Here is a 14,245-nt window from a genome sequence, read left to right on the forward strand (position 1 = left end):
AGTGGACCAGGAATTTTTTTTAATGTAATCAAAAATATTCAGGGGCTGATTATCTGGTTTGATCTTGGCATTTTGATGGGTTTTACTCTTTTCTTTATTTCCTGCTTTTTGAGGGCCCACTTCAGTACTTTAGGTAAAGAATAAAGCTATTAACAAAGGAATTTAATCTATGATTTTCCCTTTGTGTGTGTATCCTATTTTAATTATGGTTCACTTGTGAGATAGAGATTATTCTCGTTTGTCAAATGAGTTAACTACAACTTAGAGAAACTGAGTGAACTTACTCAAAGCCTCTAAGCTACCTAAGTTGACCCTGAGTCAGTGGAGCCTTATGGCAGAAGGGACAAAGGGCATGGTTGATGTCCTTGAATTATGGAAGATAAAGAATGGAGACCAATAAAAACAAATAAGTTTGAATCAGTACAACCTACAAATGCTCTTAAAATTTTAGAATGTAGCAAATATGAAGAAACTCCCAAATCTTCTAATGAGAAGTGCAGCTATCAATTTCAATAACTTGTGAATTTGGAAGTACCAAGTATCCTCCATTCATATTTTGGGATGCTGCAAAGCAGAATTCATCAGTTGTTTTCTGATTGTGTACTTGCAGATTAACCAGGGTTGGGTTTTGTTTGGTCATCTTGGGAGAATTGAATTCTTTCCCTTTTATCTGGTAACATCTAAACCTTTTCATTGCTCTAACCTTCTTCTTGAGCTGCCAAGCTACAGAAATAACTGTGGTTTCAGGTTCAGCATTCATAATTTAGTATTTCTGTGACTGTAACAAGTACTGCATCGTATGTCACTTTAACTTCTAAAGTCAGTGTTTCTTTAGTCCGCACCTCTATTTCTGACTCCAGTCCCAAAAGCCTCTTGTTCCTTCCTCCAGAGAGGTAACAATAGAGTCAATATGAGATGAGAAAGAAGGCCTAAAGTGTTTTTTCAGTAGTCTGTGTCAGAGCATCGAGAGCACATGCAGTGTTTGCCTTGATGTTTTTTGTTTTAGCCTCATGAGAATAAAGATAGCTTCTGAATGGACCCTTATTCGACAGTTGTTTACATCGTTGTTGACTTGGAATCAGGCAGACTTGAATATGGATATTGGTGGAAATGTGTAAAGATTTTGACTGAGTCTTGATGTTTCTCATTCTTACTCTTTATAGCTAAAAGAAGTCTTCAGGAAACAGCTAGAGAAGGCAGAATATGAAATCAAGAAGACTACAGCTATCATTGCCGAGTATAAACAGGTAATGTGCCCCCGTGGGCTTCATCACTGTAGAAGTATTTGTTTTGCTCTTATCTTTGAGGAAATTTTGTTTGTTTGTTTTTAGAGTTTCCAGAATAGTCGCTGCACTGCATGGATTATATTTGTTGGCTCATTTTCTCCTCTGAAACAGACAGTGGTTAGACATGCTTGCTGATAACATGGGAAGTTTAATTGAGCAAAACAATCTGTTGGTTGTTTTCAATGTTTGATAGATTTAGAGGAATGAGAAATCTTATTACCACTGGGATCCTGTCTCTGCCTTACTCAGAAGCTGATTTCCAATAGATCACATTTGCCAAGCACTAGAATTTAGCATTTGTACAGCTGGGAGATCTGCGCGTCCTTTGCTGTCACAGTGGAGAACACGGGAGCTCTTGTCCGCACATGCCTGTGTGGCCTTTCCCAACAGAGGCTAGTGCCTAGCAGGAAACCTCTTGTGAACCTTAAAATGATGTTTTAATGGTAGGTGGTGGGGGGGCTGGTCTCCTTGAGGACGTTTCTGGTCTCATCACCAGACAGGGTCTCAGAAAGCCTCCATTCCGGCTCCAGTGGTCCCTGCTGGTTAGGCTGGGGCACAGCCAGGAATCCGCTTGTTGTCATAAGACCCTGACTAGACTGTTCAAGTTCAGCTTTCTCAAATTATTAAGGCACCATATGCCACCTACTTACCCAGAAATTTCCCTAGGGTCTCCTGTTTCACAAAAGAGTTGGAAGTCTAAGTCTTACTTTTTTAAAAAGTGGTTTTTTGCTTGTAAATAAAATGTATGTCCCTTGTGGAGGTGCAGAAAAACACAAAACAAACCTCCCTTAATCTTTCCAACTAGAAAGAATCACTTAATACACTGAGTATGCTTTGTTGCTATTGCTATATAAATAAAAATGTCAGTCATATTGTTCATGCTTTTGGAGGAAAACTAGTTCATTTGTTGTTATGACTATCTTTCCACAAGGATTCTCCCCTTTCGTGGAAGATTCCTTAGAACTAAGGCTTCAAATCTATCTTACTCTGTTTTATAATCTGTTTATATGCTTATTTATCTATACATATATATAATCAAAATATCTTTATTTAATGCCTACTGCATGTGAGGTTTGATACTTTAGAGGAATAAAAGAGAAATTGATCCAGTTTTTCTTCTCTGTAAGCTAATCTTGTAATAGGTAAAACTTGGCCATAATTAAGAGGAGAGGGAATTATGTATGGGAGATGAGGAATCCCTTCCTGGAGAAGGGAGTGATTTGAGTTGTGCTTCAAAGATAAGGTGAGGTTCAGGCATCTGGAGATAGAGAAGGAAAGGCTGGAAATGTTGGAAAGGTTGAAAAAGCATGGGCAAAGGCATGGGAGGTTGATTAGTGACAGTTTTGTTTAGCAAGAGTTTCAAGTAGGCAAGAAAAGCAAAGATGAGTTGGGGCCAAGGTCAAGAAAGGTCTTCAGGGACAGGCTAAGGAGTTTGGATTTCATTCTGTTTGTAGCAGGACAGTGGCATGACTGGGAACATGGAACTGGTACTACTCGGTCACAGAGAGAGATGTGGAAACAAGTGGAGAGATGTACAGGCAAAGAAAGGCACAGAGCAGTAAGAGGCCAGCTGAGACAAGACAGGGTCCTGAACTACAATAAATAGTAGTGACAATGGAGAAACAAGAAATACAAGAGAGTTAATAAGGAAATGTTGAATTTGGATAACTAGGAGAAGGACTGGTTAGACATTAAGCAGTACGAGGATCATCAAAGACCACGTGCTTGTCATCACTGCAGATGCATTTTTTCCATCACATTAGGCCATAGGTGGCCTCCATATGCAGCACTTTTCAAAGAGCAGTCCTTGGGACGATTCTTGAATGTTATCTGGCAAGCACTTCAAGCAACAGACCCATCTCTTTGAAGATAATTAAACATATAATCCAAATGCATTCTGTAGTTGGAATTGGCTACTATTGGCTATATTTCAGAAGGTTTGGGCTTATTTAAAATGGTTTATGGTTTTCCAGAATTTCTAGAGAGATTGCTTCCTTTTAACGTCAGCCAGCACAGTCCTACATATTGTTTCCAGGCCTGGATCTGGAGAAACTAGAGACTGAACTCAACAAGTTCTGATCTCTGAAATTATAGACTGGGATTTTTTTAAGTGTCTGTTTTGATAATAGAGGTAGACCTTTTATGTGTTTAGTCCAGATTGCATTTGAAAATTTGACATCCCCTAAATGTTTTATTCCATTTTTTTTCCAAAATAAAAGATTCTTACTTCACTCAGGCTTAGTAAGACTTGACCTTCCAGTTTTATATGTATATATATAGTATATATAGGGCTTTCTAGGTGGCACAGTGATAAAGAATCCACCTGTCAATGCAGGAGATGCAAGAGACACAGGTTCAATCCCTGGATCGGGCAGATCCCCTAGAGGAGGAACCCACTCCAGTATTCTTGCCTGGAAAATTCCATGGACAGAGGAGCCTGGCAGGCTACAGTCCATGGGGCCACAAAGAGTCAGACATGATATATATATATATATATATATATATATCTGTGCTCAGTCTCTCAGTGTATATACACATACACACACGCATGCACGTGCATGCACACACACACATTTATAATTTGGTGGACTTTGAAAGCACTTATTTCTGTTCCCTGTGCTTGTTTGCACCTTGTTTCAGAATCAGAATAATGAGATGTTATTTAATGGTCCTATACTAAACCCTTTATGTACATTTTCTTTCCCAGTGATTATCACAGCACAGTATTTTTCAGTCATGAAGAAACTGAGGCTTAGAAAGATGAGTGAATATACCCAAAGACACCGTGCTAGGAAGTCGTAGAGCTAGACTTCCAGTCATTTCATTTTATGCTATGTTGCCAAACCTCTTGTTTCAAGTTTCGTCGCTATTACTTTCTGTTCATTTTAACTTTTAAAAAATTCACTCTGCCACTTCCTAAAGAAACTTTTGTGATTGAAAACAGAAACTCTTTGTGTTGCAGCAGACAGGGGACATCTTTGATTCAGAATTCTTTTCATCAGATTCCTAGGATAGTACCTTGCCCAAAGTAGACAGTCAGCAAGATTCCACAGATTGATTCCAAAGTGAGGACAGGAATTCTCTGGAACCAGTCACAAAAACTAGTGACAGACATAAATCAAACTTATCCCCTGTGTTTTTTCTACTGACTGAGATAGAAATGTGCTTTACACACAGAACAGGCTTAGGCTTTCTGCTGCTCATTATGGGAATGACTGGCAAATTTGCAAAATTTCTTCTAGTGTCAAAGATGCTAGAGTGAATAAACAGCTATGTGCACATGCTACATGAGTTGTTCTACTTTCTAATAAAGCAGCTCTTTTCTTTCTCTTAGATCTGTTCCCAGTTGAGTACCCGACTGGAGAAACAGCAAGCAGCCAGCAAGGAGGAGCTGGAAGTGGTAAAGGTGAGGAAGAATGAGACGGTTCTGTGATGCAGTGTCTTCCCAGTTCATGTCATCTTAAGTGAGCGCCTGATCCCAGTATATGATGACACACCACAGGCAGACAGCCTCTAAATACAGTCCCCACCCCACCTTTGTTACAAAGGATTTAGGAATTATGGAGAATAGGATTCACCTTTGGACTGGGATGTGGGCCAGCCGAAAGCCCATAACCCTTGTGAGCTGTCAGAGACGGTAGCAGGAAAAGAGGCTAGATTTCAGCCTTGGCACACGAGGCTCCCGAGCTCTCTTACATGTTGGCAACCTGGGAACCCTCTGAAGCCAGCATCCCAACTGTGCCTGGATTGATGTGACTTCAGGTGCAGCCCAGCAGGACCGTCCCATCACTCTGTTAAACAGGAGACACTCAGCCGGAGGTGTATTCTTCCATCAGTGCTTTAGAGATGTAAGGAAAACCCGAAGCACTTATAGGGCTTCCCTGGTGGCTCAGACAGTGAAGAATCTGCCTGCAATGCAGGAGACCCGAGTTCTAATCCCTGGGTCAGGAAGATTCCATTGGGGAAGGGAATGGCAGCCCACTCCAGGACTCTTGCCTGGAGAATTCCATGGACAGAGGAGCCTGGTGGGCTACAGTCCATGGGGTCACAGAGTCACACTTATTTATATGCTGCCCCCTCGTGGTAGAACTACTTGTGTTTCTTTTCTATTTGAAAAAAGTGATAGCTTATTCTACAGAACCAGGAATAAACCAAGTGGATTGGTATTCTTTAAGCAGCAGCCTTGGCAGAGCCCACTCTTGGGACAGTGTTAGAGAAACCTGATGCAATTCAATTTGAATATATTCAGGTTTATACAGCACTAGTAAGTAAATGCATTCTAGGCACTTTCGCATATCATTTAACAGCTTGACAAGTTTTTTAACCTCAACTCAGACGGTAAAGAATCCACCTGCAATGCGGGAGATGTGGGTTTGATCCCTGGTTACGAAGATCCCCTGGAGGAGGGCATGGCAACCCACTCCAGCACTCTTGCCTGGAGAATTCCCATGGACAGAGGAGCCTGGGGGGCTACAGTCCTTGTGGTTGCAAAGAGTCGGTTACAACTGAGTGACTAAGCAGAGCTTTATTTTGTGCTCCATAAACTAGAGGTATTACCTACCTCATAAGGTCATTTTGAAGATTAAATAAGATGATGTATATAAAGTGCTTAGTCTAGAACTTGGCACACAATAAATGCTCAAAGAATACATATTTTATAAGTTATAACCTGAAAATCTGAGACATGAGAACTGAAAAATCTGAACCTTGCTCTGGGAAGGTGACTTTTGGGGCTTTGGGCCTGGGAGACATGCTTGGACATACCAGAGAAAGAATTTAATGACCAGTGGAATGAAGAAGCAGCTAAAGAAAAGATGATACCAAAGCCTTTAGGCCTACATGGTGGGGTCATGCACGGTGACACAGAAGTGTGAGCATGGTTACTTTGTGTGTGTGTGAGGAGAGAAGCATGGTTATGGCTAGGGACATGCTGAGCTTGTAACAGTCGGACATCAAAATAGAAATGTTCTATAATATCCCTTATCTCTAAATTTTTTGAAGATATTTTAAGAAAACAGCAGTTCTGTTGTTGCTAGTGTTCAGTGCTCTCTGCTTGATTGATAATCCAGGCATGTAACCCAATGACTTTTATTACCTTAAACAATAATGACCATCTTTCCTTAAAGTTGAACAAAGGGACATATCTTGAGTTGGCCAAAAAATTCGTTCAGGTACTTCTATACCATCTTATGGAATAACCCAAATGAACTTTTTGGCCAACCCAACACTTGTTTGTTGCTAGGGTAGACTTAGGTTACTCATAATGACCTTCCTTGTCTACCACAAGCAAGTTTACTTGTACTCTTTAAGCTTTTAATTTGTAGATGGGGATGATAATAGTACCTGGTCATATGGTAGCTCTAGGGTTAAATGAGGTAATTAATGCACGTAGAGTATATGCCATGGGCTTGGCATCCAGTAAGGATAATGGTAGAATAAAATTTCTAGAACACATTCAAGAAAATGCTATAACACTTCCTATCTCCAGACTTTTTCTATAGACACTTGAAGAAAAAGTAGCTCCTATCTTCGATAGTTGGGTTTTGTGCTGATTATAACCATTTTGGTCATAGCCCAAGAAAAATACTTTCATAAATGGGCCTTCATTTGATGACCAGAAGCAGTGTCCAAAGAAATACCATATCACAGTATCTCAGGACATGATATATGCTATGAAATACGGTTTGATACTGGTTATCTCTTTTGGGTATTTCAGGGTAAAATGATGGCATGTAAACACTGCAGTGACATTTTCAGCAAGGAGGGTGCTTTGAAAGTAGCGGCCATAAGCAGAGAGGACCAGGGGATGGAATCGGATGACGAGAAGGACTCTCTTAAGAAGCAGCTGAGGGAGATGGAGCTGGAATTGGCACAGACCAAACTGCAGCTGGTGGAGGCCAAGTGTAAAATCCAGGTTGGTGATTTGATAAAAGACTGATAAGAAGAAAAATTAAAGTCAGTGGCCCAGGATATTCTAGGACTGTAGAATATACCCATCAAGCTTAGAATCATGGAATGTTTCACAATTCATACCGTATATGATGAATACATTTTCTGCCCACTAATGAGTTGTATTTTACGTCACTTTTAAACACTGATATAAACCAGTCAATCCTAAAGGAAATCAACCCTGAATATTCATTGGAAGGACTGATGCTGAAACTGAAGCTCTAATACTTGGGCCACCTGATGCAAAGAGCCAACTCATTGGAAAAGACCCTGATGCTGGGAAAGATTGAGGGCAGGAGGAGAAGGGGACGACAGAGGATGAGATGGTTGGATGGCATCGCAAACTCTAGGAGATAGTGAAGGACAGGGAAGCTTGGCATGCAGCTGTCTGTGGGGTTGCAGAGAGTCGGACACAACTGAGCAATGAAACAAAAATAAACACATAGTTTTAAATAAATTTTTAATAATTAAATTTCACACCACACATACATACACACACACACACACACCCCTTATGGGAACTTAAGCATATGCCTTTTTAGTTTAACCTGAGATTTTTTTTGCCATGGTCCTTTCGCATTGAACTTGGTCACTTAGCTGATGCTTAGAGTTGAAAAGCCACACCCCTCCTGCTCTCCTCGCCCTAACACTTGAATGTTGGCTGACGGCCATTCTTTTCTTTGGAGTCCCTTTTCATCTTTACCTGATTTTGCCGAATCCCTTTCCCCATAATCTCGTTCCAGTTTGGAGGATATCAGAATTAGGAAAACAGTCCTGGCTTCTGATGGACTGTTCCCATTTCCCTCTACCAGTGATCCTCACCCTCACTGTGTCCTGCCATGGCCTCCACTGCACCACACTAATGATCCTGAACTTTCTGCACCAGACCTTGTACATTCTCAGGGCCAAGGCTGTGTGTTGGGACCCAGAACTCATTCATACTCACACTATTAGTAAAACTTCTTTCCATCCATATGCTTATGTTTACCTGTGGCTTTAAACATCTTCTCTCAGGTTGCAGCCTAAATTGGACCTAAATTGCAAGGGGGAGGAAAGGGTAAAATGAGGTTTCCTGTCATGGATCAGAGAAAGCACAGATTCTGGGTTTTAGTGGTAACTCTTTTAGCTCTACATTTTTTTTTCTTGCATTCAGAAGCCAACTAAATCTCACCTGGGTGTGTAGGATGAAAACTATGGCTATGTGGATTCCAAAAAGCTGCACTCTTGATTTTATTTTTGGCGGAGAGAAAACATTTATATAACTCAGATAACTTTCTTTCTTTAATTAGGAACTTGAACATCAGAGAGGAGCCCTTATGAATGAAATCCAAGCTGCAAAAAACTCTTGGTTTAGCAAAACCCTGAACTCTATCAAAACGGCCACGGGCACGCAGCCGCTGCAGCTGCCACAGGCCACCCAGCCCCCCAAGGAGAGCACATAGTTCCAGCCTCACCCAAGCACAGGAGCACAACGATCAAAGCGACGGAAACCCAGGAAGAGTCCTGGTGTCCCTTTGAAAGGAAGGGAAGGAGGCCAGAAAGCAAGCCAGGATCTTTCAGTAGCTCTCAGTCTTTCTCGAATGACACTTTTCAAAGGGGTGTTACTTAAATTAACCTGATTTATGTTGAATACCTGTGTTTGTGCTTCATGGAAGGCCGTGTTCCGATCCATCATAGTATTATTACACATTATTTTATATGCCTGATGTCTGGTTGGAAATAAGTAATTCAGAGCTAAATGCTTTTTATTTAGAACTAATTATTCATAATTATTTTTATCTTACATGAAAATGGAGATGTCTTTTATTCCAAGGTTGAATTGATAGGAAGATATTTGTCACAGCAAAAAAAAAAAAAGATTGAAACCAAAACCTCGTAACTTTTCAGGACTTATTCAGATAAAGCACACTCTGGGGCCAGCCATGACCGTCAGGTTTCCTCTTGAAAGTGATTCCCTGGACAGCGATAAACCTATCTGAAGGAAAGAACAGATCTGGGGTCGGACAGTTCCCAAAGAGAATTAGTTTATTTTTATTTTCTGTGGGGTACATCTGGAAATTAAGTGCCAAGAACCATGGAATAAGATAGGCTATTGAGAACACACACTAGATAAAAAAGAACTGAGGTTTTTATAAATGCAGGATAAAATAAATCACTTTGGTCCTGGTCTCCTAACAGGTCCTTTTCAGAATTCCACAGGAGAATCACAAGTTCCTAAGTAAGAATACAGTTGTGCCTTCTGGCAAATGTGAAGTCAGAAGTGGACATTACGAGTTTCATCTTTAGGAGACCTCTACCAGAGAAGCCTGAAAAGACCCAGGAACAGTTACTGTGCTTAGAATGGAATGTAGAACCAGGGACAGAGTATTTGTTTAATGTTGACATATACTTTGCGAAGGAAACACTAATATACTCTAACTTTGTTAAAGTTATGAAATGGGAAATAGAGGTCAGCTTCATATCACCTTAATTTAATACTAGGCCCCTTTTTCTGAGTTCTGTAGCTTCCTAAGAATGTGCCCTTGGTACCCCTAGATGAAGAGATGCAAATGCATTTGTAACATTTTCAATTGCATATAAAACCTTTATAGATATACTTATCTCATGGAAAGGCAAAGCTATTGTGTAAAAGTTGATGGAAATATTTTTTTCAATTATATTTAACATGTCTTTATAAATAGTCTTTGCAGGAAATCCTTTGGTAAGGGAGAAACCAATTTTCCCATTTTTTAAGCTGTTTTGGAGGCCTTCGGTCCTTTTACATCAACCAAACTACTGTCGTCTGTGTACAGTAACATTTATTGATGCTCATCCTTGGCTTCACTGTTGAACATATTCTTTGCAGAGGATCTTAAACCCTGTAGTGGCAGAGTGACTCTCATCTGTGCCATATGTTGCAGTTAAAAGTAACATACTCTTGGAAGTAAAAATCATGTAAGAGCCATCTCAAGTCCAGGAGCATGCACTACAAGTTACTCATGGTGGATCCTCTCCTCTAAAATAATCATTAAACTCTAAAAAGTGAAGTTCCCCTCATCGGTAAGTGTTCGTATCATCTATAGCCCATAAAATTGATGTGGTTGTTTGTTATCCTTCATTACACTCATCAAATAATACTTTTCTTACAGAATTCCTTTTTTTTTTTTTTTCGTCCTAACATCTTTCATCATAGTTTTCATTTCCTTTCACCCCAAAGGAAAATAACTCAGCATTCTGAGTATGTGTTGACTTTAACATTCCCTATGTGGTGGTTTAGAAAAGTTAATATTTTTTTTTGTAAAATATAATGGCTAGAAAATTGCATCTTGGTACTTGTTTTTGTAAATCATTTAGTAAAATTTGTTAGCTTTTCTGGTACTTTATGCTTTGATCCCAAGAAGCCTTGTACAAGTTGCCTTATCAGATGGCTAGCTAAATTAAGGATGTTCTTTTGTGTCTTGTGAATCTCGTAATTCTACTGTACAGAGCTCTTTTTACATTTCACAGAATGCCTAAGTTGCATACTTTTCCTTAAAGTGTAGTTGAGAGAGAACTAGCTGTAGGTTCAGTTCTTACCTGTAGACCTGGCTCAGTTTTTTAGCCCCTAACATTTGCTTCTTTAAACAAAATCACCAGGTATAAACATTGTAAACATTTAATCTGTTGCATTTTAACTCTTTTAACAGATTATAATGGCCATCTATAGATTTTTTTTTTTTCCTCCTCCAGCTCCACATCATACTTGGATATGTGTATTAGTATCATAGTCTAAACTGTCCCTCACTACAATGCCTGTGGGTGAGTAGCAATAGCAAATACAGAAAGAAAGAAAATTCAGAAGTTGGTATATGATATTATTCATACAATGTTACAATAGCACTATCCCAGACCACATGCCTTTCAACATATATTGTTTCATGCATTCCAGCATTAAGTATCTGCTAGTTTTAATTTATCTTGAAGTATATTTGAGAATTCATACTCTTCTTTTGATTTTAGAAAGAGGTTGACCAGCTCAAATATCCAGGAAAATTTCAAATATTTCAGAATGTTTTTCATCTTGTATAAAACATTCCTCCAAAAATCCAACATTTGCAGCATTCTGAAAAGTGAAGAGTTCTCCTTTCATTAAATTCTTCAATATAAGAGAATGAAGTTCAATTTGATAATTCAGTCATTAGCTTTTATATCTTGAGAATCTTAACACATTCCTTAGAGCTGAAAGAAACCAAGTTGAATTTTTCACTGCATATGTTTTCTAGCTTCCCACATCCTGAGCCATGGCACAATTTGGTTATATTTAGTTTCATATAATTTAATGCAAAGAAATTCTCAGTTACCTAATGTTCTGTATATGAGTGCCTATCAGAAACACTAATAGGAATGTCACATAGGCCTATGGCCTACCTTTCCATGCAACTAATAATTCTCCATCCCTCTCCCAACTATTTAGTTCGTGGTTTGTTCTTCATTGGCTTTCTTAAAATTTCCATAATAAAGTAGAAATGTAATCTTTGTACTGATGTTGGGATGTTTAATAGTATTTATCTGGTTTCATTGTTTTTGAAACTTTCGTCCTCTTATACTATGTATTAACATTTATGTTTCTCAAACCCTTACTCCATTTTCCTAAAATACTTCCCAGTTGATAACTAGTAGCTTCATTTCCTCGCTGAAGTGAGAGAAACAAGAAAATACACAATTTAGGGCACAAGAGATGAGAGATCCTTAAAGGAATGGATTCATTTCTGAGGATAAGAATCACATTTGTAACTAATATAAGGGATTGAGTTTTCTTTTTCTTTAGTTGAGATCAGTCTACTAATTACTCTGGTAAGGTGGTTGTCCAATTTCATGATTGTATTAGGGAAAAAGAAGCTTTTAAAAAGTGAATATTTTCTCTCTCTGGCACAGAACACTTTTACTTAGTAAGATAATTCTGTTGTATAACTTACTCTTAAAAAAAAATTCTTCTTCTCTTGCTTCAAGTATAGGTAAACGAGAGCATGAACAAACTATTGTTTGATTTGAATGCTGTGAGATTTGTGTGTGTGTGTGATTGGTGATTGGTATAATTTTATACGGCTTATCCCTGCCTCTTTGGTATACCCTGGTACCATTCAACTGAATATGCACATGGTGATCAGATACAGAAGGCCACACCCAGCTCGGCGGCCTGTGTTTCCTACCACCAGATACAAAACTCTTGCCCTCTAGTTGCCATGCTGATGGTCACATTGAACTGGAACTGCTCCAGAACATCTTCCTGTCTCATAGTGGCTTCCATGTAACACAGGCAGAGCCTTTAGGGATTGTCTTATCTTTCAAGAGCTACCAAAATGAAAACTTGCATGTGGGCTGCACCTCGATAGGAAATGATCATCTTGAGTTGTAAGGAGAAAAGTGGATGTTTATGAGTAGCTTAGTGACTAGTCAGCTGTCAGACATTCCTGTCTTAGTTCCCATCTAAAAGACTACATGTCAAGCTTAGCTACAAGTGTGTTTGCTCCCTGCTATAAAAACATCTTCATCAACGTGTCCCACTCTCCCTGCCTCCACCCCTGGTTTTTCATTAGTGGTATTCTGGAAACTTTTTAAAAAAAGAATCATTGAGTAGAAAATGAATATTTTAAGTTACTTTCCTTTTTCATTGGCAATAAATTAACATGTAAAATCTTTTCTGTTGAAATGTAACTTTTAATAACTATATATTATATATGGAATAAAATATAGGAAACTGAATGACAAGGACATAAATTCGTCAAGACTCTGGTGTCATGAAAGCACAAGAATAAAGCCTGGAATTGGTCCCAGAATCCAAGATTGTAATAGTCTTTGCATCAGTTTCTCTATTTTTGGTATTCTGCATAATGTATGGATCCTTAATTCAAATAAGAAAGAAAGTTTCTCAGTCAGCCTCACTTCATTTCTTTCAACTCCTACCTTTCCCTTGCTGAGGAGGTAGTAGAAATTCTATGCCATCTGTTTTTACAAATTCTATGATTTTGCCCATGGCTTCTCCAATGAATACAGGTTCCAGAATAAAGGAGTTGATTAGCTCAAACAGTGCTAATTGACTACGAAAGATATTAGTGAGCAGCCTCTCTCCTCTATCAACTGACCAATTAGATGTTTCCCTTATTCCATGTATTATGTATAGTATACTCTATAAATGTAAATGTAATGCTTGTTAAGAAAAGTGCAATTTATTGTACATTGTCCCAACAAATGTTTACTTTTATAATTGTTATGAACTTGAATTGGATTAATATCTTGTTTTCATGTGTGAATGAAGCCTTGTGAAATAAACAAATGCAACCGAGAAGGTAGCAAGGTGACTGTTTTTGTGAGCCAGTGATGTTCTCAATGCTTTGTGTTGCCCCTTTGGCCCCATTAAGCAGTAATAAACATTTGTTCTAAAATCCATCTATGTCTTTTTGATTTTTTTTCTAGCTGACTTTATTCTGAATCATCTGAACCTGGCGTTGGTGAAAAGCTTCTTATCTGGTACTAGACTCTAGTCCTTGTAGCAAGGAGAAATAAATAGGAGTTTGCTCTGGGCGATTCCCTGCAAGACGATATCCTGTGCAGAGGCACAGCCAAGTGCCCTGTGTGCCTCTCTGTAAGGATTCCTTGGTTGCAAGTAACAAACTCTCTCAAGCTAACCTAGTAATAATAAGGTAGTTCATTAAAAGGGAAGAAGTTTATTTAGCTCATCATACCAAAGGCCAAACTGTTGGGCCTGAAGAGGCACAGGGACAAGGGGCTGGAATGTGAACAATTGTTCTCATAATCACTCTTCTGCTCGTCTTGACAGGTGATGCTTTGCTGCTGCTGCTGTCTCTGAAAAGAGGCCCCCTCTGCTTCAAAGTGTGTAACCTCCAGGTTTATATGCCCTGTCTTCAACTGACCAGCAGAGATGGACTGGCATCTCAGTGTCCCAATTCAAAACCTTGCAACAATCTGATTGGCTAATATTGGATTGGGTGGCTGCTGCTCATCTTTCAGAGAACAATCCAGTGCATGACATC

At 39.1% G+C, this 14,245-nt stretch overlaps 1 protein-coding gene across 5 annotated transcripts in view; it reads left to right on the top strand.

The window, feature by feature from the left end:
• The window catches only part of RABGAP1L (RAB GTPase activating protein 1 like), a 677,120-nt gene extending 663,480 nt beyond the window's left edge, over positions 1 to 13,640 (top strand). For all 5 annotated transcript variants that reach the window (XM_061160749.1, XM_061160750.1, XM_061160758.1 and 2 more), the window contains 4 exons: positions 1,164 to 1,247; positions 4,621 to 4,692; positions 7,003 to 7,200; positions 8,525 to 13,640. In XM_061160749.1, coding sequence (XP_061016732.1) covers positions 1,164 to 1,247; positions 4,621 to 4,692; positions 7,003 to 7,200; positions 8,525 to 8,677 — 507 coding nt within the window. In that variant the 3' untranslated portion in view covers positions 8,678 to 13,640. The remainder of the gene's footprint in view (positions 1 to 1,163; positions 1,248 to 4,620; positions 4,693 to 7,002; positions 7,201 to 8,524) is intronic.
• The last annotated feature ends 605 nt before the right edge of the window (positions 13,641 to 14,245 follow it).

Source organism: Dama dama, chromosome 14 (assembly GCF_033118175.1).
Source record: "Dama dama isolate Ldn47 chromosome 14, ASM3311817v1, whole genome shotgun sequence".
Lineage (NCBI taxonomy): Eukaryota > Metazoa > Chordata > Mammalia > Artiodactyla > Cervidae > Dama > Dama dama.